The 21,607-nt window shown below is 39.1% G+C and overlaps 2 protein-coding genes across 5 annotated transcripts in view; one reads left to right on the forward strand and one right to left on the reverse strand.

Moving 5' to 3' along the window:
- Positions 1-1,379, reverse strand: part of larp7 (La ribonucleoprotein 7, transcriptional regulator) — a 48,800-nt gene extending 47,421 nt beyond the window's left edge. For 2 of the 4 annotated variants that reach the window (XM_073043034.1, XM_073043037.1), the window contains exon 1: positions 1,263-1,379. The gene's annotated coding sequence lies outside the window, so the exon portion shown is untranslated. Of the gene's footprint in view, positions 1-711; positions 856-1,262 lie in introns of those variants that run through there. The other 2 variants (XM_073043035.1, XM_073043036.1) reach the window with 2 other exon arrangements.
- Positions 1,274-21,607, forward strand: part of LOC140726525 (5'-3' DNA helicase ZGRF1-like) — a 101,391-nt gene continuing 81,057 nt past the window's right edge. The window contains exons 1-9 of the mRNA XM_073043032.1: positions 1,274-1,585; positions 3,193-3,335; positions 5,891-5,979; positions 11,447-11,527; positions 12,972-13,031; positions 14,656-14,841; positions 14,924-16,358; positions 17,228-17,317; positions 19,695-19,759. Coding sequence (XP_072899133.1) covers positions 5,959-5,979; positions 11,447-11,527; positions 12,972-13,031; positions 14,656-14,841; positions 14,924-16,358; positions 17,228-17,317; positions 19,695-19,759 — 1,938 coding nt within the window. The 5' untranslated portion in view covers positions 1,274-1,585; positions 3,193-3,335; positions 5,891-5,958. The remainder of the gene's footprint in view (positions 1,586-3,192; positions 3,336-5,890; positions 5,980-11,446; positions 11,528-12,971; positions 13,032-14,655; positions 14,842-14,923; positions 16,359-17,227; positions 17,318-19,694; positions 19,760-21,607) is intronic.

Here is a 21,607-nt window from a genome sequence, read left to right on the forward strand (position 1 = left end):
TTCCTGCTATTATCACATTATTAAAGGTGTATCCCTGCCACTTAATGCACAGTTCGGGAGAGATCTGTTTTGTCTCTTAACCTGTTAGTTGTATAATCATGGCGCTGTCCTCCCTAACACTAAAGGGATACATTTTTGGTGTCTGCAGTTTTTACTCATAGGCTTTTAGAACAGACACCAGCATTGAATACTCAAAGGCCTTCTGTTAGTTGGGATGTGTAATCATTGTAAATATGTAATTCTGTAAATTTACCCAAATATATTCAAAATTTTAAAGTAGGTGGTTATAGCAATTGAAACTGTAGTTAATTACTATTGTGCTGCAGCATAAAGCATGTCAGGAGAGTGAGATTCTCTTGGATCCTCCAAAACACACACACAGACACACACACACTCCCCATACACACATTCGCTGTATGAATGAAGACTTAATACTGTATATATTATTTCCCAGCTTCCGTTTGGAATTCATACACCCTTGCCCACCTTCCCTCGAAGGAACAGCACTTATCCGTTTTCACTTGATAATTAAAATCTACAGATGAACGAGTCGTAAGATTGACATTACATTAAAAATCCACATTAGAAGTTTAAGTGCCAAACACTACAAAAAATAAACATCTGGTTTGACCGTAAGAACCATGAGCTCGGTTAATGTATTTTCAAGTGTACACAGAACCTCACAAGTAAACAGGATCTGACATTGCTCACCCACTTTCAATCCCCAAAGTGCAGGGGAATATTCTGCTGGGCTCACAACTCGGTGTTCAGTCCTCTCGCAGATGTCGGGACTACACAGAAGGCAAACCGATAACGCGCGCCACCGCCGTATTAAAGGACCCGCGTTCTTCCTGTCTGCCCAAAACTCCACGCCTCACCAACCCCGAGTAAACACACGTTTAATCATATCAAATGTGGAACACCCGGTGCAGCCAAAAACAGAAAACGGCACATTAAATGCATCAAGGCAGTCAATGAAAATAGGTTACACAGTGCATCCAACAAAGTAAATACGATAAGAACCGTATTATACCTCAACACAGACCTAAAAGTCGAAATTGAAACACATTACACAAATTGCATAAAACAAATGCAGCAGAGAGTATGAACTTGATATGAAACGTACTATTGACACACAAATGCAGTACACTCAACACACGAAATAAATAAATATAAAAGATCGTAAACAATAAACACAGTTGATCATAATAAACAAGTTGCATTAGTTGAAATAAATATCATGCCAAAGAAACACAAGATACCGTGTTCTCGAGTCCTGCGACGCTGACTGACCAGCGGCGTCGCGGTTTGATGACGTGGCACGGCGGGAATATTCGAGGTGTTTGTGGTCCTCCAGGGCTTCTTGTTGTCTTCTTCTCTCACTGGCCGGAGGCTGTGGCTGTGGAGCTTTGGCCGGATTGCACTGCACTGGCGGCGGAGACGAGCGTCGACGAGGACGGCAAGTTGGTTCGGGTGAGCGCTGGCGAGGAGTTCGGGGCATCCGCCGACAGTAGGTGAAGTGATGGCGCTTTTGGTTGGAGAGGCAACTGGTTGGGCGTTTGAAGTTTGGGATTGACTGATCAAGGTCAGCTTTATTATCACTGATTATATGACGTAATCTTTGTTTTCCGATAGTACGGTGCTAAAACGATATTATTTTAAATTGAAAGAATAAATATATAGTGCAAAATAAAGGAATAAAGAGGTAATTTTCATGGACCATGCACAAATCTGATGGTGGAGGGGAAGAGGTGCTACTGAATCGCTGAGTCGGGGTCTTCAGCCCTTGTGCCCTCTGACGGTGGTAACAAGAAGAGAGAATGCCCTGGGTGGTGAGAGTCTTTAGTGATAGACAATGGCACCTGAAAAAAATATTGTTGTGTACGACTTGCAGTGTCATCCCTCAATTCTTTAAACCCCACATCTAATAAAAATGATTATCTTCACTGCCAAATGAAACAGCAAGTGTTTTTTTTTCTTCCGTTTGTAATGAACACTAGATATTCAAGGATTCAAAGTGTGTTTATTATCAAAGAATATACATTATACAACCTTGAGATTGTTTGCTTACAGGCAGTGCAAAGATATTCAGTGATAATAATGGTAAATACTGTATGTGGCTCTGTCCCACCGTTAATATTCATGTGAGTCATGATAGATGAACTTGATCTAGTGTAATTATAGGAGTAGGTTTACTGACGAAACTAGTGCTTCGTGCATTGCTCTCAAAATAACCAAATACAAGCCTGATATAAAATATTTCTTCTTGTTAGTGTAACAAATGGTCTCACTAAGAGCAAAGTATTTACTTACCTTTCCTTGATCTTTTACGAATATGCACCAAAACTTATAATTTCACATCCACATTTCTTATCCTATATTTATTTATTGACATACAGTGCGGAGTTGGCCCTTTAAGCCACACTGCCCAGCAATGCCCCCTCCCCAATTTAACCCTAACCAGAGCACCCAGAGGAAACCCACACAGTCACAGGGAGAACATACAAACTCCTTACTGGCAGCAGTGGGAATTGAACCTGGGTTGCTGGTACTGTAAAGCATTGCACTAGCCACTATGCTGCTGTGCCACCCATGGCGTACAATAACAATACTCTTTAGAAATGCAGTTTTTCAATTGTCTTTTTCAAAGATTAATATTAAAATGTTTGAACAGGTTTTCTATAATGCTTCATTTATTTCAATGTCTCTGTAATATTTTTGTTTATAGTAAAACAATGAATGCACATAAATAAGCAACAGGACTCATCCTTTTACTTTTTAAAAAAAAGTCCATAGTTATTGTTACTAATTCAGTAATCAATGATAATCTCTGCTCAAAATTATCATGGCATGTGAGAATTTTTTAAAGAAGATTATTGCCTATTTGGGTACATACACTCAAAAAAGTTTGTCACCACTGTGCTGGAACATACAAGTCCAAGTTCTTTTAATGGGGCAGTGGTAGGTGACAGACTAATTATATACAGATGCACATTGTCATATTGCTGACTACTTTAAGCTACAAATTGAACTGATTTGTAAGAAATGTTAATTAAATTAAAACAAGACCAAAATGGTAATGGATTTTAAATTCGTAAAACCATTCCCCTTGGCCGACGCTGACTGTCAAACACTCAGTTACACCAATCCTACTTGAAACTCATTTTTATTTTCCCCATGTTCCCCTCCTAGGTCATACTGCTTGGCTGCACACAAGGGGCAATCTACAGAAACCAATTTACCTGCCAACTCACGCATGTGGGAGAAAACCAGAACACCCAGAGGAAACGAAATGTCGACGGGGAGATGATGCAAGTCCAGATGTAGCACCTGAGGTTAGGATTACACCTGGGTCACTGGAGCTGTGAGCCAGAAGCTCTACCAGATGTGCTAATGTGCAGGCATCTCTGCAGCTGTTGATCCTGTTTCAAAATATTTTTTAGCTTCTTGCTGCTCTTGACATCTTGATTTAAGTAAGATAGTTAAATTAAGGACGTAAGGATGAAACACAATCAAGCTAAATTTAACTGGATCATTTCAGGAGGCATTAGGGTAGGTGGAAAAAGGGTTGTTCAGGTTACTGAAGTTTAAGAGGAGTTTTTCATCCACAACATTTGAGGGTGAAAGTTCCAGCTTTTAGGGCTCTGGTGGTTGACAGTAGTGTAACATTTTAAAGCTAGTGGATAGAATTAGATTGGTTCAGGTGTGTCAGGGGGTTTTAGGCTGGAAGAGATTTAAAGTTAGAATGGACAGTGTTATGGGAGAATCTGAAAACGAGGATAGCCATTTTAAACTCATTGAGGTTCATGAATGTAGAGTTAATGGCTGAAAGGAATGCTGCAAAGCAAGACATCTAGGCAGTAATGTTTAGATTATCACATTTTCAGAGAGTAGGATGAGAAGCTAGCCAAATTTTTCATTGCAATAGTTATTCTGGTGGTAACAATGACATGACATTTCTGCAGTTGATGTTTTCAGTCATGATGGAGCCTGAAGACAGTGCAAAACTTAAGGTTTTAGAGAAAATCATATATAGTTGAGTAAATACGTGGAACAAATAGCCAGAGGAAGTAGTATGTGTGGGCTTAATATGAACTTTAAGACATTTGAACAGGTTAATGGATAGGAAAAGTTTAGAGGGATACGGGCCAGCTATATGGGACTGGCTCAGGAAAACACCTTGATCAGTATGAATGAACTGGGCTGAAGGAATTGTTTCTGTGTTGTTTATCTTTATGGCTCAGCTCTTAGTCAAAAAGAGTGCTATTTTTCTTATAGTTTGTACAGCCTCAGTTGATTGCCAAGAAGAGGGATGAAATTGGTATTAGCTGAGGAAATGGTTTGTGACAGACTCTGAGAATGATAGTTTTAGTTAAACGAATTAAAGTTCATCTATAATGAATGAGTGGGTATCAACAAAGTGATCTGAGAATTATGGAGCAGTGTTACCATTGTTGATAGTGTGAGGTAGAGAAGGGTGTCATCAGACTACATGTGGAATCTGATGTATCCTCAGGCAAAAGTACATGTGCATGAAAAACAGGAACAGCAAAATAAATCCTAGGAATTCAGAGCTAATGACATTGATGGAGGAACAGAGATCATTGCAGCTCAGGCTATGACTGGTTAGATAAGAGTAGACTATTTGTGTGGGCGATAGTGAAAATTATTGGAAAGAGGCTTATGTGCGGTCCACCTTCGTTAAAGACTCCAATAAGTGATATGACAGTTACACAGGATATTGTCAATGCCTTTGCTAGCGGCAAGTTTGGCTGGAGTGGAAACCTGGGAACCTAGTTAGAGAGAGTCAGACACAAATGGGCACAAATATAGGAGGGGATAGCTTTATCAGGACTTCAAGCAGAAACACTTGCATCTATATAGGGTCATCCACAATCTTGGTTATGCTAAAGCATTACATGCTGATGAGGTACCGTTGGAAGTGTCACAGGAAACAGGGTAATACATTTATACAGACTTGCTGCTGCCATCACCATTGTGATGAACAAATCCTTTTTGTGGTATTAAGTGGTTAAATATTCCACAAGACACTAAGAGTAACTTTATGCACTTTTTAAAGTAGTGCCATAAGATTCATCTGATAAGACCAGGCTTCATTCTAATGTCTAATCTGTAAGATTGTACCTCAGAAATTGAAATATTACCTAAATACTTCACTAAAGCCTCAGGCCAGATTTTTTTTGTTTAAATTTCTGGACGGGAACTGAAACCTACAGCCTTCTGATTCAGAACCATTCTGCTGCAGGTCAGACAGTAGAGAGGAAAAGGACACTGAAGGTGGGATATTATTTTATAAAGATGAAGAGATCATGGACTAATGTGTGTCAATATTAACAGTATAAAGTCAGTTGTCTTCATCACAGTCTGTCCTCCTCCTTGTCTAGCAAACTTAATCAAATTTCCCCCCAAGCGTAGAACTTGTATCTTTTTCCTGTTTCTGAGATACTCTTGTTAATGAGACCTACTCAATACTGTTCTTGTGTGGGTATTCCTTCTGAGCATGTGGCCAAGTTCCTTTCCTAGTCCCATGAAAGCTTGGGATCATCAATGATTGGTTCTCAGATCTAATTCCACTTCTTTCTGCCTTTTCTCATTTAAACAAAAACATTGTATTCCCTTGATTCCAACAGTCAAGAGATTACACTGAGTACTAGGGTCTAAAGTGATCTCAGTACTATTCTCAATACCTGCTGCATTGATGTGAAGCAACTGGGCTTTATCATCAGATCCCCATCTCCAAGTAAGAAAAGCTGATCATTGCATTAGATAATCCAGCTCAAAAGGTTAATCTCTCGGTGTCAGTACACGAAACATTTTACACCATTCAATGAAATTGCTATGTCTATAAGTACTATATTCTTCTACCTAGAGCTGACACCGTTCAATTATGAATTAGGCTTGCTCAAGTGACTTGGAATTTGAAAAGTGGGAAAGAAGATGTCTTGCCGTGAGTTTATTGTGAGTAAGCCAAATTTTTCATCATTTCTTCCTTTGATATGTGGAAGTTTTGATAATTATTTTTGTTAAGTTTATCCCTTGTTATTGCCTCAAACTTCCAAATGTAAACTTTAGTTTGAGAAATCTTAATTAAAAACTTGTTGTTTGACTGAAGTGCAGTGTTAGGCCTGCATAGGCAGGCACCTCCCAGTCTCCACCCAGCTAACAGGAGTAACCTGCTACTCATTTCCAACTCATTACCTGCAGCCTGTTTAAACCCAGCTCTCATCTGAAGTTTTTGTTCATCCATCAAACCAGCCAGATTAAACCAGTTGCACTTAGCCTTCAGTTACCTTATTCCCTTGTTGTATTAAGTATTCATTCTCTCTTGTTTTGTGACCCCTCATAGCTTAAAACATAGAACAATACAGCAAGTACAGGCCCTTCGGCCCACAATGCTGTGCCGACCCTTAAACCCTGCCTCCCATATAACCCTCCACCTTAAATTTCTCCATATACCTCTCTAGTAGTCTCTTAAATTTCACTAGTGTATCTGCCTCCACCACTGACTCAGGCAGTGTATTCCACGCACCAACCATTCTCTGAGTAAAAAACCTTCCTCTAATATCCCCCTTGAACTTTCCACCCCTTACCTTAAAAGCCATGTCCTCTTGTATTGAGCAATGGTGCCCTGGGGAAGAGGTGCTGTCTGTCCACTCTATCTATTCCTCTTTTAATATCTTGTATACCTCTATTGTGTCTCCTCTCATCCTCCTTCTCTCCAGAGAGAAAAGCCCTAGCTCCCTTAATCTCTGATCATAATACACACTCTCTAAACCAGGCAACATCCTGGTAAATCTCCTCTGTACCCTTTCCAATGATTCCACATCCTTCCTATAGTGAGGCGACCAGAACTGGACACAGTACTCCAAGTGTGGCCGAACCAGAGTTTTATAGAGCTGCATCGTTACCCCACAACTCTTAAACTCTATCCCTCGATTTATGAAAGCTAGCATTCCATAAGCTTTCTTAACTACCCTATCTACCTGTGAGGCAACTTTCAGGGATCTGTGAACATGTACCCCCAGATCCCTCTGTTCCTCCACACTACCAAGTATCCTGCCATTTACTTTATACTCTGCCTTGGAGTTTGTCCTTCCAAAGTATACCACCTCACATTTCTCTGGCTTGACCTCCATCTGCCACTTCTCAGCCCACTTTCTGCATCCTATCAATGTCTCTCTGCAATCTTTGACAATCCTCTACACTATCCACAACACCACCAACCTTTGTGTCAACTGCAAACTTGCTAACCCACCGTTCTATCCCCACATCCAGGTCGTTAATAAACAATCATGAAAAGTAGAGGTCCCAGAACCAATCCTTGTGGGACACCACTAGTCACAACCCTCCAATCCGAATGTACTCCCTCCACCATGACCCTCTTCTTTCTGCAGGCAAGCCAATTCTGAATCCACCTGGCCAAACTTCCCTGGATCTCATGTCTTCTGACTTTCTGAATAAGCCTATCGTGTGGAACCTTATCAGACACCTTACTAAAATCCATGTAGATCACATCTCCTGCACTACCCTCATCTATATGCCTGGTCATCTCCTCAAAGAACTCTATCAGGGTTGTTAGACACGATCTGCCCTTCACAAAGCCATGCTGACAGTCCCTGATCAGACCATGATTCTCTAAATGCCCATAGATCCGATCTTTAAGAATCTTTTCCAGCAGCTTTCCCACCACAGATCTATAATTACCCGGAATATCCCTACTACCTTTTTTGAACAGTTGGTCATCATTCGCCTTCCTCCACTCCCGTGGACAACAAGGACATAAAGATCCTAGCCAGAGGCTCAGCAATCTCTTCCCTCGCCTCGTGGAGCAGCCTGGGGAATATTCCATCAGGCCCCAGGGACTTATACGTCCTAATGTATTTTAACAACTCCAACACCTCTTCTGCCTTACTATCAGCATGCTCCAGAACGTCAACATCACTCATATTGTCCTCAGCATCATCAAGTTCCCTCTCATTGGTGAATACTGAAGAGAAGTATTCATTGAGGACCTCGCTCACTTCCACGGCCTCCAGGCACAGCTTCCCACCTTTATCTCTAATCGGTCCTATCTTCACTCCTGTCAACCTTTTGTTCTTCACATAATTGAAGAATCCCTTGTGGTTTTCCTTTACCCTACTTGCCAAGGCCTTCTCATGCCCCCTTGCTCTCCTCAGCCCCTTCTTAAGCTCCTTTCTTGCTACCCTATATTCCTCAATAGACTCATCTGATCCTTGCTTCCTAAACCTCATGTATGCTGCCTTCTTCCATCTGACTAGATTCTCCACCTCACTTGTCACCCATGGTTCCTTCACCCTACCATTCTTTATCCACCTCACCGGGACAAATTTATCCCTAACATCCTGCAAGAGATCCCTAAACATCGACCACATGTCCGTAAGTCCATTTCCCTGCAAAAACATCATCCCAATTCACACCTGCAAGTTCTAGCCTTATAGCCTCATAATTTGCCCTTCCCCAATTAAAAATTTTCCTGTCCTCTTTGATTCTATCCTTTTCCATGATAATGTTAAAGGCCAGGGAGCGGTGGTCACTGTCCCCCAGATGCTCACCCACTGAGAGATCTGTGACCTGACTCGGCTTATTACCTAATACTATATCTAGTATGGCATTCTCTTAGTTGGCCTGTCAACATACTCTGCCCCATCTAAATCATTGGAACTAATCAGGTGCCAGTCAATATTAGGGAAGTTAAAGTCACCCATGATAACAACCCTCTTATTTTTGCATCTTTCCAAAATCTGCCTCTCAATCTGCTCCTCGGTATCTCTGCTGCTACCCGGGAGCCTATAGAATACTCCCAATAGAGTAACTGCTTCCTTTCTGTTCCTGAGTTCTACCCATACTGACTCAAAAGAGGATCCTGCTACATTACCCACCCTTTCTATAGCTGTAATAGTATCCCTGACCAGTAATGCCACCCCTCCTCCCCTTTCCCCCCTCTATCCCTTTTAAAGCACTGAAATCCAGGAATATTGAGAATCCATTCCTGCCCTGATGCCAGCCAAGTCTCTGTAATGGCCACTACATCATGATTCCATGTATGTATCCAAGCTCTCAGTTCATCACCTTTGTTCCTGATGCTTCTTGCTTTGAAGTACACACACTTTAGCCCTTCTTCCTTACTACCTTTACACCCTTTATTCTGTTTCTCTTTCCTCAAAGCCTCTCTATATGTTAGATCTGGCTTTACTCCATGCACTATACTTGCAGCTCTCGCATGACCTATATCCTCCTCCACCTGACCATCTGCTCTAACACTCTGGTTCTCCTCCTCCTGCAAATCTAGTTTAACCCCCCTGGAGCAGCACTAGCAAACCTTCCCGCAAGGATGTTAGTCCCCCTCCAGTTCAGGTGCAACCTGTCCCATTGGAACAGGTCCCACCTTCCCTGGTACAAGGTCCAATTGTCCAGAAACATGAAGCCCTCCCTCCTGCACCAACTCCTGAGCCGTGTATTTAGCTGCATTATCTTCCTATTTCTAGCCTCACTAGCATGTGGCATGGGTAGCAATCCTGAGATTGCAACCCTGGCAGTCCTGTCCTTCAACTTTGCACCTAACTCCCGAAATTCTCTTCGCAGGACCTCCTCCTTCTTCCTATCCACATCATTGGTCCCTACATGGACCACGACTTCTGGCAGCTCACTCTCCCTCTTGAGAATATTGAGAACTCGATCCGAGATATCACGGACCCTGGCACCAGAGAGGCAACGGACCATCCGGGATTCTCGATCTCTTCCACAGAACCTCTTATCTGTCCCCCTAACTATCGATCCCCTATCACTACTGCTCTCCTCTTTTCTCTCCTTCCCTTATGAGCTGAGGGTCCATTCTCGGTATCAGAGATGCAACCACTGCAACTTGTCCCTGGTAGGTTGTCCCCACCAACAGTATCCAAAACGGTATAATTATTATTGATGGGAACGGCTATAGGGGTGCTCTGCTCATTCTGTCTATTCCCTTCCCTCTTGACAGTCACCCAGCTACCTGCCTCCTGACTCTTAGGGGTGACTATCTCTCTGTAATTCCTGTTTATTTCTGCCTCTGCCTCCTGAATGATCCGAAGTTCATTCAGCTCCATCTCCAGTTCCCTAACTCGGTTTGTCAGGAGCTGCAGCTGGATGCACCTTTTACAGGTGTAGTCATCAGGAACAATTGTGCTCGCCCTGACTTCCCACATACTGCAAACGGAGCACTCGGCCGCCCTAACTGCTGCCTCCATTTCCTACTTCTAAGCCAGGCATGGGCAAACTACGGTCCGCGGGCCATATGCGGCCCGTTAAGCTTTTTAATCCGGCCCGCAGAACTTGATGAAATTATATTAATAAAACTTGTTAACACCTCAGATCCATCCTGAGAATCGCCACAACAAAACTAAATCCAGACTTTGATGCGCTGGCTAAAAAGGGAGACCAACAACACTGTTCCCACTGAAATTAAAAATAAGTTTCTTTGTTGTGTTATGTAAAAAATGCATTTGAAAATATTTTTTTCAATAAGCCTTACATGTTACATGTCATTTCTGTTAAGTGATGGACATGAGTAGTGCGCAGGTGCACGTACGTTCTCAAAATAAAAAATGAGCTCCAAATCAAATAACGTGCTCGGCATACTGGCGCGCTGTCACTGTTCTGTCAGTGACACTGGTTGTTGTTGAGTTTTGGCACAGGGGACAATTGAATAAGAAGGAGCAGGACAAGTAGACCTGCATCTCCTACCGTTTTTGAAAAAAAGACAGTCAGGAGGAGAGTGATGATGATAATATCTTGAAGGATAACAGAATTTTCAGTGCTTTAAAATAATAACTGTTACTATTAAAAAAAGCTGTATTTTATTCATTTAATTTTCAGTGTTTTAAAGTCATTTCAATAAATAGCTAAATACCATGGGACTTCAAAGACAGATATTTTGTTGTAATGCATTTGTTCATTTTCAATTGAAATTAAAGCACATGTTTTCTACATATCCCATGATATTTTATTTTCTCTTATGAGGTGTATTACCAAAACACTCCGTCCATCTGCTCCTGGTCCGGCCCCCCTGTCAAATTTTAGAACCCTTTGTGGCCCACAAGTCAAAAAGTTTGCCCACCCCTGTTCTAAGCTAATTAGATTACCGTAATTAAAGGAGCTTACCCAGCCTTACCTCACTGGAAGCAAGCTCGTCCTCAGCCTCTGCTCGCCAAAGCCTTCCTACTCTGTCTCCCACTATTCCGTCGCCCGCTCCATTAATCTGCTCACTTTTTAAACTCTCCCGCTGGTTGTTATTTTGCAGTTGATTAGTAAAATATCTTACTGCTAAATCATCTCCGCTGCTCTGCTTTTGGGTCAAGTCTCCCCTACATTTCCTGACAGAATGTAAATTATTTGAACACTTAATCCTTGCTATGTTTTTCAATTTCAGGTGTTATACACTATTCAGAAAAAACAAAAAACAAAGAAATGGCATGATGGTGTTTTAAAGACCAGTTCTTCTGGGAATAAGGTTTGATTTTCAAGTAGTGAAATAATGGAGTACTTCTGTAAGATTTTCAACTAAAATATAGTTTAATTTCATAATATATGGGGTAATGCTTTTTTTTACATGATATAAGATAACATACAATTAACTAACACTGATTTGCTTCCTGAATACTTTTGGGTGTATCTTATGGATTTTGGGCTGCTGATCCTGAAAACCACATTGAAATTTCTCTATCAGGCACCATTTAAAAAAAAAACAATTACCTACATTTGTTATTTCAATTCATAATTCAAGCCAGAATAACTGATGCCAAGATGAAGGAAGGCGTTTTTGTTGGCCCACAAATAAATAGGTCATCAATGACAGACACTTAAGCGAGAAGCCTCAGACACTGAGTACAAAAGAAAATCATCAATAAAACATTTTTAGCTTAGTTGAACTATTGCAAAGCATCATTAGAGTTATGCAATAAAACACATCATATTCATTAAAAGTTCATTTCTTGTTTTTCCAAATTCCTACAGGTAGTCTGAAATAATGTGTTCAGCTTCAAAGGGTCTATCATAAAGAGGAAAACAATTCTGAGGAAGGAACACTTTCAAAAAAAAAGTTGTTCAGTGTAATTGCTGAGAGTGTATGCATAATTTAGTTTCATTTGTAGACATTTGCTTAAGTGGCATCTAAATCAAACTGCCGTTCAAAAGTGACTGAATGAGTAAGCTAAATATTTCAGAGAAACAAATTAGTTTCCCCTTTTTTTTTGGTTAAAGATTTGTAATTTTATTGTTAAAATTATTTATTCTTTTCCATCTTCCTGCTTGCAACACACAGATGTCCATTGCTTTGTAATGTTTCAATTGAAATGTCATTTCCAGCTTTGATGGGAATTTTCCTCACTTGTACATTGTGTCCAAGTTTCTCATACTGTGTTAGTATCTAATTCTAATAGCATGCATGAATAGAAAGGTATCAGAAATTAGCTGCTACATTTCCTTTCTTATCACAGTTCACCAACGTCAGTTGCAGATTATAAGTATCTGCAATTAGTTAACTCAACATAAGCTCCGAATGAACAAATCTGAGACATGATTGCAAAACGTGACAGTTGTTATCTGAGTCAATGTAGAAATATAACTTTAAGACATGTACTCTTCTCAATATTTGCAGTTTAATCTTGGATCAATATCTTTATGCTAAATGATTAAAAATAGTTTTTCCCAAGTTGTGCAAATAAAAGTAGACTTGTCTGCATCTGACAGTGGATTAATGTTGTGAGAGTTGTGCCTTTTTTTCTCAAATGATATTCATGGCAGGATTAGTCTCACTATGCCTTCAAGGCATTCATTTTTTAATGTCAAAAAAATTAAAATTTGTTACAATTGAATGTGGGCACCAATTGGCAATAATTTCTTGTTTCCATATTTTACTGATGTGCCATCATCAGGACTTTTTACTTTCCTTTCAGGCAACTTTGTATGACGATAAAGGACTTTGTCTGGATCACATATATATCAAATTTGGAGAGGTGATCTATTATTTAAAATAATTTTTTCATCTCTAATGGAATGTTTTGTTTATGGAGGAGTTGTACATGCAATAATGAACGATTCCTCAATTTACATTATTTAGTCTAGTTTAATGATACCTGATTGAGTCATTATATCCGTCTAAAGTTTGAAACCTTTTGCACTTTGTATGTTATAAAAGAATGGTTAAAGTGAAAGTGTTTCTACTTGAAGGTGAAAAAACAATAAGGGCCATAAGTAGTCACAAGCAAATGCAAAATAAACTGCTTTTCATAGAAAATAGTCAGAATTTGCATTTTATGACCTCATTGTTACTGAGGTAAACAGTTTAAATACAGTTAACAGCAGGTAATAAGAGCATGTGGAGAAACAGACAGGTGAATATGTTGATTGGGTTAAATGAAGAGAAGTGAGAGAAGTTTCTGTTGCACATTAACAGCCAAATAAATCTATTTCTCAAATTGTTTTTGTTTTGTAAATGTTTTATAATTTATATTCTACTTCATGTATTGAACCCTCCAACTGTCTGTAAGTTATAATGTTGGCTGAACAGAATTTTTCCTTATCTAAATATTATAATACTGTTGTTTTTAGACCCTTTCATAAAATCCATTCTCCAGCCATTGACTTCATCCTTGTCATTGCCCATTCTGAAACTGTAGATTTAGCTTCATAAGGCTAGCAATCCAATCCATGCAATGGAGTGGCTATTTCTACGCTCGTAACATTATGTGCTGAATCAGTTCATCTAATGTAGAAATTTCAGCCGTATCTTTACTTTTGAGATTGACTATTGTATTATTTTCTGGGAATCTAGAATGATCTACCCTCTTTAACCTTGAGCTTATTTATCACTGTTCACTTTGAAAGCTGTTAATTGTCTTTTCCCTTCCTGGCTCTAATTTTTTCTTGCTATATAACCTTCCTGAGTGTCTCTACTCCTCCAGTTTTGATATCCTTATCTGTAAATTGAATTGTTCTACTATGGTGGCCATACAGTAATAACACTTAAAAGACACTTAGACAGGTACATGGATAGGAAAGATGTAGAGAGATATGGGAAATGTGACCAGATGGGCAGCTTGGTCAGGCTGAATAGCCTGTTTTCATACTGTAATATGCTATGACCTCCAGCTACTTAATTCCTAAGATCTAATAATGTCTCTACTCATCAACATATATCTGTCTGATCAGGCATTGTTGGCATGGTGTGAAGCTTTGTTTAGTGCTCCAATTGAATTGTAGAATGTTTATAATGGAATTAGAGGCTTCTAATTAGAAAGAAAGGTGAAGGCAGAAGTAGCTAGTTGCCTTTAAGCTTGCTATGTCAATCAGTATAATCATGGATAATTGTCAAACAGTAAAATCTTCCTGTTGTACCTCATTGTTATGGAGTAGTCTGTCACAACAGCATGTCCCTTGATGTCATCTCCTTTTAGAAATTTATCTCCTTCCTCAAAATATGTTCAGTGACTTGGCCTCTACAGGTCTCTATGATAGCAAATTCTACACGTTCAAAATAGAGTGAAGAAATTGTGTCTAATTCTTTGAGAATTTTGTAAGCTTCAATTAAATTTCCTCTCATTCTTCCAAATAATTTCAATATTGTTTTCTGCTTGGTAGATAAAATCAGGCAAGGAATTTGAAAGCGATCGATATTTAATCACCGTTGAAGAGGAGAAAATTTCTCAGGAACAGGGCACTAATTTTGTCAGACAAGAAGAAGTCACGAAACCAGCCAGAACTAATGTAATTCTCACAAATCCAGCTCGATGTCACTTGCCTGTGGGTCTGAAACGAAAGCATATTGTAAGTAATGAATTTAATGTAACTTTGCAATGTATTTGTATGTCAATCTCAAAAGTAATTTAGTTTAATGTAAATATTACAGGGCTTCCAAGGACCTCGGGAGATATCAAAGAAATTGACATTGGAGCAGAAAGATGAATTATGTGAAATGACTAAATCCCAGCAGCCAACCACTTCACTCCATCATCTTTATGCTACTTCACCCCTTTTTTCTACTATGTGCACAAAGGAAACCTTAAGTTATTCTGCTACTTTTCAAGAGGAATCTTCAGAAACAAATAAAAGATGTTCAAAAAGTGAAAGCACACTATGCTCTAAATTACCTGGCACACTGGCACTGAGTCATTACCCTAAGTTGAAGGACAGTGAAGAAATGAACATTTCTTATTCAACAGATGCTGGGTTTACTACAATGGCTTCCATTTCTGCAGGGTGTTCCCATAATAATGGAACACATGAAAATAAGAGGAGCAAAGAACAAATTTTAGCACTTCTTGATGGAAAAAGTGGATCAAACTGTAGTAGGTTAAAAGCTCTTCAAATTTATCCACAGCAGCCTACAGTTGACACTCACATTGCTCATATAACAGATGTATCTGACTGTCACACTGGTTTTCCTCCTTGTGAAACAGCGGATACTAGACTGGTACCACATCATGATATGGAATTGCTCACAGACTGTGATTTAACTGGAAAGTTGTGTGAAAGTTTAGGTAGAGGAAGTTCTTGGAATAGTCAAGGAATGCAACAGAAGTGTGAGGAGAAGGAAGATTCATCTAATTTAAGCACAAGTGAGCAGACCAAACCAAGGGCGATTTGTACAACTGTCAGGGAAACAATGGGTGATAATGTTTGCAAGGCAAATGAATGTTTTATCAAAGCGGATAATCCATCTAAGGAACTACTTTCCACAACTGACAGTGATCATTTTAAGCAACCAATTGCACAAGTAGAATTGGACACCATTAACGCTAGTAATTTTGCTGATAGAAACTTCGATCTACTCGGTAAACTTATCTCCGAGAAAATTGGAACAACTAATCTGAATGAAAATGAAATATTACCACAGAGATCATTGAACATGTTTGGTACCTCTTCTGAATCCATTCCAGCACTCTCCAAACTTAAAGGTATGGAGGTCCATCAAGCCGAACACATAGAATTGGAAGCTCAGTCACCTGCTGCTGAAGAGAAGGATTTGGATATAGTTTTGCATGGAGAGAAACGAACTGAAATTAAATGCAGGACTCTCTCAAACACTGCAAGTTTATCGGAAAAACATTCTTCATATGCTTGGAAGAAATCTATACATGAACTGAAAGAGCCCAGGTCAAAAACTGATAACTGCTCTGTCATTCATCCTCTAGAAGACACCATCTCAGTGTTAAAGTCTTTAGCTGAACATAGCACTGCAATAGAAAGCTTAGAAAAGCTTAACGTACAGAAACATGTTGTAGACTGTGCAATTAATGGGGACCTGGAACAAGCATTCAATAAGTCAGAAGCATTTACTGGGGGTAAGTATGTGGACTTATGATTTGTTCATAAGAATAAGAAATACAAGCAAGAGGAGCTATTGAGCTCCTTATGCCTTCACTGCCATTCAATAAGTTGTGGTTGGTCTTTTACCTTGTGCCCTGTTCCTGCACCAATACTATATTTGCTCATTCCTTTCATGTTCAACAATATGTTCATCCATTGAAAAAACTGACAAACATTCTACTCTGCTGTTTTGGATGGAGAATTCTGATGATTCACTCCCCCTGTAGATTTAGAAATTTTCTTATCATGTGCTGATTGGCTAATACATTATTTTGAAATCGTGATCCCCTAGTTCCAGATACCTTTGCAAATGCTTCAATGAATTTAATTCTCATTCTTCTAAATTTGAGTATAGGTTAAATCTGTTTAATTTGTCATGTGACAAAATTCGGCATCCCAGGAATCAATCTGGGGAACATTTGTGGCAGTTCCTCAGTCACAGGTGCACTTTCTTGGATAAGGAGTTCAGACTTGTACGTGGTATACCAAATGCATTCTCACCAGGGTTTTGTATAATATACGCTAATAGTCTTGCAGTAAAGACCACCACAACATCCTCAGTGATTTGTGTGTAAGGACATCCAGATCCCTCTGACCATCAATTCCTTTTGAATACTGACCATTTGGGGGAAAAACAAACTGCGGTCTTTTATTTTTTCTCTGCACAATTATAACCTCCCGTTTTTTGCATGTTATATTCCATCTGCTGTGCCCTTACACATTCACTTAATTTGCCTATATCTCTGTAAAGTTCTGCATCCTTCTCACATTACTACCCATCTTTATAAGTACTGTAGAATGATTTGTGAACTGTGAATGATTTACTTTTGAAAATTACATTTAGGAATGAGTGCCGAGAATGAGGATTTAAAGTACTGTGGTATTTTAAGCCAGAATCCCGGTTACTGCTCTCCAGATTATAATGCAGCTAAAGGTGAGAAACTGTAAAACTAGTACAAGTCTAACAGGCACTACATAGTGTGTATGCAACTATATTTTTGCTTTCTATGTAAGATAGATAATTAAATATTAATGAAAACAATGTATTTGTCTATAATTTCAAGCTACAGACTGAGCAGGTATAGATTTTCTAGAAAAATCTGCGGAGTAAATGGAACAAACAAGAAACACAGATTTTAAACTTTTGCTACTTATTTAATGTTTTTTATATATTGTGCTGCTGAAAAACATGTTTCACGATATATGTCAGTGATATTAAACCTGATTTTGATTATGAAACTCCTGAAGCCAGAAAATCTTGATAAAGAGGCGTGTCAAACTGTGTCATCAATTAATATAATAGCCATATGATTACATTCCTAAATTTTCTTTGAGTTTGGTCTCTATTAGCTGCTTAGCAGTAAACATTCAGAACTATTCACGCCGTCCACTTGCTGCATGTTGAATGCAGCCTTCATCTACATTGCTTTCTGAAGATACAGTGGTGTATTTCTGGAGGATGAAATAAATTCAACATCAGTATTACCATAACTATTATATGAAAAAAAATGCAGGTGCTAGAAATCTGACATAAAATCAAGAATTTCTAAAGTACTCAGTAGGTCAGGGAGGATGTGTGAAAAAAGAGAAACCATTTTTCAGGTTGAACAACAAGCAAGAGAAAATCAGCTGGTGCTGGAAATCCGAGCAACAGACGCAAAATGCTGGAGGAACTCAGCAGTCCAGGCAACATCGGGGGGGGGGGGGGGGGGGAAGTACAGTCGACGTTTCAGCCCGAAACTCTTCAGCAGGACTGACTTTTCGTTAGAAATGTTCTTACAGTTTTCTGCAGTTTGGTAAAGAGAATCTGGTTTACTTTGACAAGATTGCCAATTCATAAGTGCAATTGCTGAAAGGAAAGCAGGCGCTGGGCCACAAAATGGGGGGGAACATTTTATGGATGGCATGCATATTTTAGGATTTTAATCAAGAAATGACAGGCAGTAGATGAGTTTATTATAAATAATGCTGTCTGACCTGTATAATTACTGCAAGATATCTTAAGATTGGCTTAGTTAATGAGAAGAATGAATAAAAGTCCTGCTCCCTTCTGTTCTTTAGTGATTCTTCTGAAAACTCAACCAGTACATTTGCTCTTTAATGTAAATATCTAATCAGCCAATCATGTGGCAACAACTCAATACATACAAGCATGCAGACATGATCGAGATTCAGTTGTTTTTCAGGCCAAACATCAGAATGGGGAAGAAATGTGATCCAATTGACTTTGACTATGAAATAATTGTTGCTGCCAGACGGGGTAGTTTCAGTATCCCAGAGACTGATGATTTCCTGGGATTTTCACAGACAACAGTCTGGAGTTTAGAGAGAATGGTGTGGACAAGCAAAAAAAATTCCAGCCAGCAGCAGTTCTACAAGCAAAATGATTTGTTATTGAGCAAGGTCAGAGAAGAATGGCTAAACTGGTTGAAGTTGACAGGAACACAACAGTAATTCAAATAACCATGTGTTACAGCAGTGGTGTGCAGAAGAGCATCTCTGAATGAGCAACACTTTGAAACTTGAAGGGGATGAGCTACAGCATCAGAAGACCACAAGCATAGACTCTGGTCACTTTATTAGGTATAGGAAGACCCTAATGAAGTGGTCACTGAGCGAATATTCTTACAAATAATTTGAATAATTGGACAACTCCATAGCTTACATAATTGAAGAACTCAACTGTCATCGACAAATAATAATGAGTGAGATCCGACATAGATTGGGAGACCACTTCGCCAAGCACCGACGCTCTGTCCGCCAGAAAAAACAGGATCTCCCAGTGGCTACCCATTTTAATTCCACTTCTCATTCCCATTCCATCATGTCCATCCATGGCTTCCTCTACCCTTGCGATATGGCCACACTCAGGTTGCAGGAGCAACACCTTGTATTCCGTCTGGGTAGCCTCCAACCTGATGGCATGAACATCGATATTTCAAATGTCCGGTAATGATGCCCCCCCCCCCCCCTTCACCATTCCCCATCCCCTTTTCCCTCCCTCATCTTATCTCCATGTCTACCTGTCATCTCTGGTGCTCCTCCCCATTCCCTTTCTTCCATGGCCTTCTGTCCTCTCCTATATTAATATTAAATAGTTGCTGCTTCAACATGAACAAAGCTATTAATTCTGCTGTACAGAAAGCTTGCACAACTAAAATCACTAAATTAACTTTATTTATAGAAATTAGTCAAGCTTTTTGTTGTAACAGTGAAAGTTTTGAAATCAACTTTTTTTTCACGACATGTATATTGTCTCTGAAAGTCTGCTACTTAATTGTTCATTAATGATTACAAATATTTTTTCTTAGTTTCAGCAGAACCTTCTTCCCATTGTCGAAGGAATTCATCCACGGAATTCCCCTGTTTGGCTGAGGTATGGTAGATGCTTCTAGTTTGGATACAAGTTGCAGTTTTCTGTTTTCCTTGTAAATACTGTATTGCTTCTTTTAAAGCTTATTCTTGCTTTGGATGTGTGTAGACATGTTGCCTTTCTGATGTATAATACAAAATAGCATGATCCATGCCCAAAATGAAGGAACTAAGTACTATATAGCATTATGAACATAATGTTTTAAGATTTATTATTAAAAATCTACAGATGTTATGACCACATGATAAATGTGAAATATCAGTGCAACGTGAAATAAAATTCTTGTGCTGCAGAATGATTTGCATGTTCTGGTATTATTTCACTTTTAATCATGGTGTATGACTAACTAGTTGTATTCTTTGTAAAAATTATTTTAAAGGAGGTTTGCCTTTTAATTTTCACTGTGTATAAGATAAACTTCAGAGATGTTCTGCAAGGAGCAGACTAATTACCTACCAAGAATTGATCATGCAGACTTCCTTTTTACGGGGAAGTTCTATTTATACAAATAGGAATTACTTATTTTCTCTCAATAATTCACCAAATTCTTTTTTTTTTACAATAATTCTTTTGATACTGTGTACAGGGTGCTGTTTCTTGGTTTGTTTTCCATTACTCCACAGCCCTCTCTGCAACTTAAAAATAACTTCTATTCCTCTTTGCCCAGATCTGGTGAAGGGCCTTTGACTCAAAGCATTTACAAAATCTTCTGCTTCTGATTTATACCTTGTATATTCTGGAATAGCTTTAGGGTATCAGGAGTTGAGTGACTAGGGGTAGGATACCTTGCCTCTGGCCTGTTCTATTTGCCACAGTATTTATGTAGCTTTTGGTCAGTGCTGATCTTCAGTATGTTGATGGCAGGGGACTTGGCAATGGAAATGACATTGAATTTCATACTTATGATTTCAAATAAGTTCATTTGACTCATCCATGCTGCCTCTCAGAGCAATCTGATCAATCCCAAATCTCTCCTGTATAACATTCCCTGCAGCTCCTAAATGAGATTCTGCAGATGCTGGAAATCTAGAGTAACACACACAAAATGCTGGATGAACTCAGCCGGTCAGGCAGCATCTATGAACAGAAATAAAGACTCTGCTGATTTTCTTCTACCCATCTATAGCAGTGGCCAGTTAATCTTCCAGTGAATACAAGTTTAGACAGAGACCTGAGTCCTAGGGTTTGCAAAATCCTGGATCCCCCTCCTGTGCCGCTGTGCAGCCAAGGCTAAGTGTTAGATTCTTGTTGGAGATGGCCATTATCTGGCACACCATCAATGATGTCATATTTACTCACCCTAGCTTCGTAATAATAATAACAATAATAATAGTAATAATAATAAATAAGCAATAAATATTGAAAACCTGAGATGAAGAACCATTGAATATTTAGTCCAAAATTGTAATGATGTCTGAAGCCAAGTGGTCCTGAAAAAAACCCAAACTCAGCATCGGTGAGGTTATCGTTGAGTAGTTGGTATTTGTAACCATTGTCAATTACTATTTCCAATATTTTACTGATGATTGAAAGAAGACTTCAGTGATTAGATTACATTTGTTGGTGCTTGCTGTGGTATTTTAAAATTGTTGGCTTCATGTATGATTTCCAATAAATCTATGTTCCAATTAAATGTCAGGCTCAGTTATGTAATAGTTTTGCCAGTATCTAACTAGGAATTTTCTTTGGCCCTGATGAAGGAATGCCTCTTGTTGTTTACTTTCCAGAGGATAACAAGAAATGGATAAGTTTTAGAGTGGAAACCTTCTGTCATTAGTCACTGGTGCTAAAGTAGGATCCTTCTCAAAGGGACTCTAATGTCAGCAAGCAAGGGGATAAATGGTGAACTTT

This window comes from Hemitrygon akajei, chromosome 4 (genome assembly GCF_048418815.1).
Source record: "Hemitrygon akajei chromosome 4, sHemAka1.3, whole genome shotgun sequence".
Classification (NCBI taxonomy): Eukaryota; Metazoa; Chordata; class Chondrichthyes; order Myliobatiformes; family Dasyatidae; genus Hemitrygon; species Hemitrygon akajei.